This window comes from Cololabis saira, chromosome 7, assembly GCF_033807715.1.
Source record: "Cololabis saira isolate AMF1-May2022 chromosome 7, fColSai1.1, whole genome shotgun sequence".
Taxonomy (NCBI): domain Eukaryota; kingdom Metazoa; phylum Chordata; class Actinopteri; order Beloniformes; family Belonidae; genus Cololabis; species Cololabis saira.
This window is the reverse complement of record NC_084593.1, coordinates 21,246,089-21,255,893: the sequence shown is the minus strand read 5'-3', so window position 1 is coordinate 21,255,893 and position 9,805 is coordinate 21,246,089. Positions and strand designations below refer to the sequence as shown.

The window sequence follows — 9,805 nt, the reverse complement described above, 5'->3', positions numbered from 1 at the left end:
TGAACCTCGGCCAGGGCACGCGTGGATGTGACTCGCAGGGAGCAGGAGTGCGGAGGAAGCTGGTGGAAAAAGACCCCCCCCCCCTTTTTTTTTTTTTATTTTGTCCAAAGGATGCATAAGGCACTGAATGGGATTTACAATGGTTTCCCTTTCCTCTGCTCGTGACCGGTGCGCATGCACTCCCACCCACCCAGTTCATAAAAAAACAAGCTGAACTGGAGAAGTGCGGGCGTTGGTGGGTGTGGGCCGTGTGCGCGCTCCCTGACATCCATGACAAATTTCCTTCCTGCAATATCCCATCCGTCCCATCATTCTCTGTGCAGATCCGAGCTGCGTGCTGTTGTTTTTTTGCTGCAGGGTGCTGTGGCAAAACAAAAAACATTTTGAAAACAAACGCAGTTTGGATGATAAGAGTCCGGAGCTGTAGATTTCCATTAATAAAACAACTTTATTTTCAACTCATTGCTTTCTGAAAATACATGCAGACCTCCTAACAAGTAAATCCAAAATACCATCAGAAATTCTGACAAAGCCTCTGCAGGAGTTTCACATGTGATTTCTCACAGGTACCACAAACAGAGACCAACTCTGGGAGTATTGCATGAAATGATCTCTTTGGAATGACTTGACGTTATAAACTACTGTTTAGTTTAACCCAGTCAAAGACACCTTGCTGAGAAACACCCATCCTAATAGGTAAGTTTTTTTATAAGCATCTCCAAAATAACACTATTTGGGAAGGAATTAAGTATATTTCTTATATAACAGATGCAATTTTAGAGGGGAGTCAAAGCTCGGGTCAAACAGCTACCATTAATTTGATGTGAAGACAATGTATCTTCTGCACTAATGAATATAAATTCCTCTTGAGTTCTGGGAGTGATTTTCTAATAAAATCCTGCAATTATTCATGCAGAAGGTGAAATATAACTAGACATCTGATGAAACTAAACAGCACAGAGGCCTCTAAACCCTGTCCAAATCCTGTTAACCCCATTCACCCACTCCCTCATCCTCCCTTGGGAAGGTGTCAGACCTTGAATGAAAATCGTGCGTTAAAAGCAAACGAGGCCCCCGTGGTGAACTGCTGTCAGACCTGTTTAATTTTAATGGGGGATATTTAAAAAAACTGAAAACGTGTGTGCACTCAGAAATAATAATAATACAAAAAGAAGAAGTTAAAGAGGGCACAGAGGTTGTGCACTCTGGAGACTGAGTGTACGCATGGGCGATGGATTGTCGGGCTCAGTTGTGCATTTGTGAGCTGTCAGATGAGCTTCAAGGGACAGTCGGGTAAAGCTGTGTTGGAGGAAGAGCAAGCATGTCCGTTCAAACCTCCCAAGCACGCATGCACTTCCCAGCCCTGCAGGACTGGCCTGCAAATCAATAGCGCGCCGCATCTCCGCCTGGAACCCCGTTGCAGCAGCAAAACGGCTGACTCCATCCCGACTGGGCTTTTAGAAGTGGTGAAACATCAGATTATATCTCAAACAGCAGCGGTTGATAAGAGGGGTGAGAATAAATATTTATAATCGATTTGAACATGTTGTCATTCTCAGTTATTTCTGAGCTGTGAGGAAGCAGTAGGGAGTGAAATAACAGAGAATCAAAGGATCATTGCATGTTTTTGTGGGCATGTGTTTCCACCCGGCTCCCTTACGGCAATCCACCTCTCTGACCCTAAAACGCAATGTTGTGATTGAATGGTTGTAATTAAAATGTTCTCCTGGTTTCAGCCCCGCAGCGCCACGGGACTCGGAGGAAAATAAACACACCAAATCGCGTTGATAGTCTTGCAAAACTTTGGCCGGAAAGTTGCAACAAATCTCCTTGCAGATATAAAAGCGGTCAGGTTGTGAATAGGTGAAAACATTTGAATGGAGCTTCTTGAGACAATACAAATAATGGGGACGGTGGGATCAGTGGCGTCAATTCAGTGGAAGCTAAGGTATGGCAAGGTTACTAGTCACAGAACTGAACTAGAGTATCAATCAACACATCCAGCAAATACTCATCACAGAGTCTGCTATGGAGCTTATCTGTGTGGTCAAGAAAATTGGAACTTTTCCAAATGCAGTCTCGCTCACTGCAAAAACTCAAAATCTTACCAGGAATATTTGTCTTATTTCTAGTTAAAATGTCTCATTTTTAGTCAAAAAATCTCATTACTAGAAAAATAACTTGTTATTTGACCATTGTCACCTGTTTCAAGTAAATTTTCACTTGAAATAAGTAGAAAATCTGCCAGTGGAACAAGATTTATATTACAAGCAAAACAATCTTGTTCCACTGGCAGATTTTTCTACTTTTTTTAAGTGAAAATCTACTTGAAACAGGTGAAAATGGTTGTTTTTGAGTTTTGTCTTAAATGTAATGAGATTTTTTTTTAAAAATGAGACTAAAAATGAGACATTTTAACTAGAAATAAGACAAATATTCTTGTTAAGATTTTGAGTTTTTGCAGTGTAAAATAACTATGAAATCGATCATGTTGTTCTTATTTGCATTTGTAGTTATTCCATAAATGTATTTAAAAAACAAACATTAACATTTAACCCTTGAAGCAAAGGTGTGGCGGCTGCCATACCTTGCCATACCCAATTGACGCCCCTGAGAGGGATCGCCTCTGCTGTGTCAGATGAAAAGGGTTGGAGTCAAATAAATCCTGCTGGCTCCTGAGAGACAGCGCGGGGCTCAAGGACCCGTCCTTGAAATGCCAACACTTCATCCGGCCCGTCCCCAGGTCAGGAAACAGACCGCGGCTACTATCATCGGAAGGATGTGGAGCAAGCAGGGCTATCTCTCTCTCTCTCTCTCTCTCTCTCTCTCTCTCTCTCTCTCTCTCTCTCTCTCTCACACACACACACACACACACACACACACACACACACACACACACACACACACACACACACTGAAGTTCATTTCCACGGGCCTCTGTGCGCCACGGGCTCTTTGCCTCCACTTTGAAGCAACAGTCCCCGCAGCGGCGGCGCTTCTTTCTCTTGTTTTGATTCAGGCGGCCAAATTTCTCATCAGCTGTTAGTCATGTCCGCAGGTTCCGCAGCAGCAAGCGGGTCGCAGATGAACACGGATTCCTTTGTGGTCCTGACCTCTCGCAGCGTAAAGTAAATAATGCTTGAAGTCTGAGTCTTTTCAAGAACTTTTCACATCCCTCAATTATATAGAGCTTGTCTGAACTGCCTGCTCAGCTACTGTAAATGTCCACTAACCAGGGGCGAAAATCCCGGGGGGGACAGGGGGGACAAGTCCCCCCCATTAGTAAAGCTGTCCCCCCCTAGAATAATTTGAGACAGAATTAATAATTTTGTAACAATGCAGTAGTATTTAGTAGTGATGCACCAAAATGAAAATTTGTGGCCGAAACCGAAATCGAAAATAATAATAAACAGTAAAATCTCATTACACTTAAAACAAGAGTCATCACCAGAAAAATAACTTGTTATTTGACCATTTTCATCTGTTTCAAGTAAATTTTCACTTGAAATAATTAGAAAAATCTGCCAGTGCGACAAGATTTATCTTATAAGCAAAACAATCTTGTTCCACTGGCAGATTTTTCTACTTATTTCAAGTGAAAATCTACTTGAAACAGGTGAAAATTGTTGTTTTTTTCCAGTGATTAGTCTTGTTTTAAGTGTAATGAGATTTTTTTAAACTAAAAATGAGACATTTTAACTAGAAATAAGACAAATATTCTTGTTAAGATTTTGGGTTTTTGCAGTGTATTATGTCAGATGTGCTGTATTATTGCCAACTTCCACCTAATAATACCATTGTTTTGTATTACTCTAAGAAAGGTCTTCTGCCTGTTTGCGAGATAGAGTTGAAAATGTCAAAATGCTGTATTAAAGGAAGGCTAAAACTTTTATTCCTTGTCCCCCCCTGGATTTATTCTCTAAAATGTTACTGTTTATTGTCCCCCCCAACTATGAAACGGGATTTTCGCCCCTGCCACTAACCCTGACCCCGAACTCGCTGACTTTCATCAAAGACTGAGCTTGTGCTAGCTGTTTATATTTCAACACAACATTTAAAAGTTGTTGTTTTTCTGTTTTTTTTTGGTTTTTTTTGCAAGTAAAGCTGCAGCAGAACTATTCCATAACTTCTTGGAGTTATGCCGGATGTGCCTATGAAAAACTGACTTCAAATTCAGCTTCAACTTTCCTACATGTGGCCTATTATCATGTCTGGCACTTTCACTGATGTGATGCAGAATTCAAAGTTGAATCCAATGCTTGAGGCAGCAAAGTTCCCCAAACTCTAACAGTTTCTCCCACTTCTTCATGAGGTCACCTGTCCTCCTCCTCCTCGTCAATGCAGCAAACATTTCTGCTGTTTACTGCGACTAGGATTCACAATTCCAGCGAGCGAATGACCTTTCCTGCCGAGTCTCTTGTGCAGGTCAAACTTGTGAAATCCCTTCCTGATTGTAGACATGGCACCAACAGTACAGTGATGAAACCTCTGTGTCTTGGAGACGTTTCGCAACAGATGTTCCTCTTGGGCTGAAATTCTTCCTAGTCAAGCGCACTCATTATTTTTTATAATTGGTGCTTTTTCTGGAGCCCCTTATTGAGTTAAAAGCGCAATAGATGAAAAGGTTATATGTGACTAATGTTCTATATTTATGACTGTTAACTGTCAGTTCTTTGTGCCTCGTCTCAAATGTAGACACCGTTTTAAATGCTTGCTAAAAACATTTACACTGGATGCACAATTTCCTTTTCATAATTATGAGTTGCTGGCTAAATTTTATCAAAACAATGAGGGCTGACACAATAAAATGGCCATAAACCCTGAGAAGAAGTCCAGACTGAGGGGATCAGGTTCTGAGTTTATCACTGCAATCAGCTCTCTTTAAATAACAGCTTGGATTTCATTCATTTTTAACCAGAAAATATGCATCCCTGTAGGTTGGATATAGTTTGAAAGTTATAATTTAAACGCGGAGTGCGATAAGTGAGTCCCGCCATCCCATGAACCCACAGGAAAAGCATCAGTGCCCCTATAGCGTGGTGCATTGTGCATTTTGTCCAATGAGAGGAGCAGGCAGCAGCATCCTGCTTTAGCATGCCCAAGAGGCCAGAGACACCCGCACTGTCACTCTGTTTTTGTGACCTCTCACCTGGCGGGAGGAAACAGGACGTCGGTGCTCTTGTGTGTTTGTGAAGATAACCCCTCGCCCGCCTATTCTCACAACTCCAAAGTGTCAAGAGATGGCTCGTGCATCCGAAAGTTCCAGCCCAGGTGCGGCCCAGTCCAAAGCCCTCCTCCCCCCGGCTCTTATCTTCAGTGCTTTTGGCTTGCCCCCAACCACAGTATACACAGTCGTACGTTCTGCTTTGATGATGCTTAATGACATCCTTGATTAGTCCAAGTAGGGTCAACTTTAAACTTCCACCGGTCGGGAATGTGTGCAGTGTAAAAACTGCAGGGAAGAATCAGAGATCATCTGTTTAATCGAAGCAAACGTCACTTGGTATTTTTTTTATTTGCATCAGCAGATATTACAGTATTATGATTCTAATCAGGAAATGATTGAATATGTACTTATGTAACTGGAACATGCAACAATGAAAAAAAAATACACAACAGAGATACATATGTGTTCAGAACTAGGCACATAAGATGAACACAAATTAATGTCTCTTCGGCAGGAATCGCATCCAGCAGAGAGCTTTACAGTCCAAACCGTCTCACTCATATATAAAACACAATGAACCATAAAATCAATCATAAAAATCTACAGTAGAACACGCTGTTCCCTCATGCTGTTTAAACTCAAAGGTGATCAGAAAATGCCTCTAAAGGTGAGGTTACAGATGCCTTGATGAGAGATAATTATACAAAACATCCACTCTGTACATGAATGAAAATATTTGTTGAATGAGATGTACTTTGAATACATCGTTTCATAAAGCATCTAATTGATTTCATTGGTCCTTCAAAACTAAACGATCCTTTAAGGCTGAGATACAGAAGTATGAGAAAAGCTAAATTAAACTTGTCAAAAAAAAACTAATGAAGCATAAAAGTCCAGCACTAGCTTTTATAAGCTAAATGACAATAGTCTTTCATCAATACATGAAATGAGAGCTCTGATATGTCTGCGGTCAGCCAGAGAGAGCGACGGGAGGGTAATGGAGGAGTTTTATGGGCTGGGGTTTGTGTCTGCTGTCACTAATGCACGGACTGAAGAAAGGGAACACCTTGCCTCTCGGCCCGTTGGCAAACGTGTACAGCAGAGTCATGTCGTCTGCGTCGTAGAAGGAAACCTTCCTCTCATCGCAGTCCAGGTAAACCCCGATTCTCTGTGGGGAGGAGCCGAGCTGCAGCCTCGTCCACGGCTGCGTTCCTGCCGAGTACTCGCTCCCGTTCCGCAGCCGCAGGGTCCAGTAGCCGCTTTCAGGGCTCAGCCTGACCCGAGCGTGCCGGTCCACCGCCTCGGAGGCCACGCCCAGGTCCCACTTAGGGCTGGGGCCCACTTCCACCTCCCAGTAGTGCCGGCCCGACTGGAAGCTCTGGGAGGCCAGAATGTTGACACACTGCAAGAAGCGCTTGTTGTGGCTTGTGTGTTGAGTCATGACGTCACACTCAATGGCTACGGTTTTGTCCCTGGAGACGTGAATGCTGGGGTGCGCTGTGTCAACGTCAAACGTTAATGGAAGAGAACCTAGAATGGAAAAATGTATTTAATGTCAGCACTGACAGTGTTTTCACACAAAAATAATTAGATATTCAGCTTTTTAAATTTAATCTCAATATAATGATGCCTCTACTGTCACTTCAACACTTTCATATAATGTTCCTGTCATTTTTTTCATAATTACTCCCAGTGTTGTGACAGAACCCATTTTGAACTACAAGTGTTTTTGTGTTTAATCAAGCCCAGGAAATTACCTGGTTTCAGAGATTTGAACATCTTTCTCCACGTGATGTACTGTAAGGGAGCCAAGTATTTGTCGCTGAAGGCGTTTACATCAAAATCCAGGTAGCTATCCACCTGAACTAAGGGTCTGTGGATTAAACAAAAAAGAAAAGACCAATATAATTGGGGATATTCAGTCAGAAAACTAAAGAAAAACAAGTCAGGTGTATGTATGAGAGAGAGCCTGAGGACATGTTTGTGTCATAGTGCTGACTTTAATCTTTACCTTAGTTGTGGGAGCTGTCAGTAAGGGAAATCAAAAGGAAAGATCTGCATTAATTATACATTTTTAATTTGAGGTTCAGATACACTGTCAGCTGCAGTAGGTAAAAATATTTAAATTTCAGGCTAATTCCGTCTGATAAGTTCTCACCTCAGCGGGCATGATGCTGTCCATAGCAGTGCTGAACTGCTGCAGCACTCGCATGTTGTCCTCCAGCTCCCGGACAGCCAACTCTGACGCCTCCAGGTGGCGCCGCACCTTCTCCAGCTCCTCCTCCCGCTCTCTCCTCAGTTGTTCCAGCATACTGGTTTCCTCATCCTGCAGGATCTGATGGAGAGCTCTGAATTCACCCTTGACACGCGCCTGTAGATCTGCCCCAACTCTCTGAGGTGTTGAAGAATGACATCCATGAGGAGAAGGAACCATGTGGTTTTATATGTCGAAACATTTTAAAGTTACCCACTTTCAAAAATGTCCTATAATACCTAGTGACTTAAGTTCTCAGCCATCTAAGCCTAGAGTTTACAGCCGAACTGTTATCATCCGTCAGTCTTTCAAATGTCAGCATGTTTTTGTTTCCTTGTGCTGTGACGCGTTTAGTCTTTCAGCTGAGGCAAATATTGCAAAACAGCTGCAAATGTAAGAAAAGAGAAGGATCGTAAGGAAGTAGAACTTTCTTTTGCACGTCTAGCCTCCCATTAAGACAGGGAATGAAATTTGTTTATCCCGGCGAGTGAACAGCTGTTGTTTTAAATATCAAAAGGACAAACTGTCATCATAATTACACACACCACTAAATAAACACAGTGGCTTATTGTAAATACCCATTAGGGAGGAGCAAGTGCTTTTTTTCCTCATCTACTAAGTGCTGGTATACTTTTGAATCCTTTAATGCGTTTACCTTTATGACATTCATCTTGTCTTTGTCTCTGCGAATACTGCTGATGACATCCTCCTTCCTCAGATGGTGGCTCTGCAAAGTCTCTCTCAGCTTTTTCTGTAAGGCAGTACGCAAAGAGTTCAACTACTTCATAGTCAAAGATTAATCTAATATTCTGTTAATCTTATTATTCACAGAGAGCAGAAAAATAATTAACAACATAACCAGAACCTTTAAAAGGTACAGATCAAAATGTTAATACAACTTGCACTGTTGCTTTTAATGTCTCATCTTTTGAACCGAGTAAAGAAACCAGATATAACAAGTTAATAATCAATTTGTTTATCCTTGTTTCCTGTCTTTATGCTTAGCTAAGCCTGACAGCTGCTGGGTGTAGCCTTATAATTGCTGGGGAGATCAATATTCTTATCAGCTCTTAGGACTAAAGTAAATAAATAAGTTTCCCAAAAACAACCCTGGCACAGTTTGAAACTGTAATAAATGTGAAAAAGGTATAGTTTTTCAAAAGGATTTTGGATTGTGTGGTAATAAAGCATCAAAGAGGTTTTCTTGCCGCTGCACACCGATCTCTCATGTGTCATACTCAGTCAAATAAAAAGGAAGAGGAAAGTGAACTTTGGCTTAAGCAAATCCAACAAGATATGCTCAGGGTGGAACTATAGTGACAAACACAGATGTGGAGTGAAACTGTATTGAACTTATACGACACAAATGTAAAAGGCTGCTCATAGCAATCGATCGGTTTACTTTGTAGCACATGGTTATTTGTATAAGACTACTTATTACTCTCCTGATAACGTAACTAATAGTGGCGCCAGATAGCCAGCAGAATGACGTTTAAACACACACTGGGGGTAAAAGAGAGACTGAACTCACCTCTAGGTTCTTGCTGTAAGCATCTGAGGTGGTGGCGCGCACCTTCTCCACCATGGCCGCCACAAGGTAATTGGTCTGGAACTGTTTGCAGCTGAACTCCTTGCGGCATTGTGGGCAGGTTACGGGTCCATGTGTCCCCCTCCAGTACCTGGAGATGCAGGGTTTGCAGAAGTGGTGCATGCAGGACAGCATGACGGGGTCCCGGAACAGGTCACAGCAGATGGCACAGGTCAGGTCCTCTCTCAGGCTGCCCTTGGAGGTGGAGGATGAGGAGGAGGAGGATGGAGGGGGAGCAGATGCAGCAGTGGCCATGATGATCTCCCCACACTGAGGACATGACAGAAACAAAAACAGAGCAATTAACTGGTCTGTCTTTCTACAAAATCAATATCTCGTAATCAGCAGTAGTATTCATCTTATTTATTTTTTGGGGGGTCTTTAATGACAGATTCCACTAACTGTACTACAGTAAGTCCAGCAAACTAAGCACTACCATTAAGTATAAAAGACATCGATTTGAAGCGGAAACGTGAAGTATGTCACAACAAGTGCAGCTCAGGCGGTCATCACGAGGATCCGTCAGCTGGCGTCACTTTCTCTTATGAAATCGCCTTTTGATGGTTTATTTATTTTGCACTTCCTGGAGCCTGGTAGCGTCTAGCCTACCGATATTTACACGCTCACAAAACCAAATATGCACATTAAAGACGTCAGTGTTTTAATAGTGTAACATGATCACCAACACCAAGAACTTTTGTTTTATGTACTTACGTAACCAGCTTTTGGAGAGATCGCTGCGCTTTAACTTCAAAGTTCCGCTGCTGCTGCCCCACGCCTCCGCGTCTTCTGCGCA

The 9,805-nt window shown here is 42.3% G+C and overlaps 1 protein-coding gene across 1 annotated transcript; it reads right to left on the bottom strand.

Annotated features, from left to right (window-relative positions):
- Nucleotides 1–5,492: 5,492 nt before the first annotated feature.
- Nucleotides 5,493–9,805, bottom strand: trim105 (tripartite motif containing 105). The gene is made up of 7 exons (XM_061726210.1): nt 9,724–9,805; nt 8,953–9,279; nt 8,077–8,172; nt 7,326–7,559; nt 7,179–7,192; nt 6,925–7,040; nt 5,493–6,697 (listed from the first exon to the last, which is right to left on the bottom strand). The coding sequence occupies exons 2-7, from the start codon at nt 9,262–9,264 to the stop codon at nt 6,138–6,140; spliced, it is 1,332 nt and encodes a 443-aa protein (XP_061582194.1). The 5' UTR covers nt 9,265–9,279; nt 9,724–9,805; the 3' UTR covers nt 5,493–6,137.

What these genes read in the sequence shown, in the direction of transcription:
- trim105 (XM_061726210.1), bottom strand. Translation starts at nt 9,264, where the DNA reads ATGGCCACTGCTGCATCTGCTCCCCCTCCATCCTCCTCCTCCTCATCC. An exon ending in CTTACAGCAAGAACCTAGAG is followed by an intron (nt 8,173 to 8,952) that starts GTGAGTTCAGTC and finishes ACTGCCTTACAG; the next exon opens with AAAAAGCTGAGAGAGACTTT. An exon ending in ACAAGATGAATGTCATAAAG is followed by an intron (nt 7,560 to 8,076) that starts GTAAACGCATTA and finishes TCAACACCTCAG; the next exon opens with AGAGTTGGGGCAGATCTACA.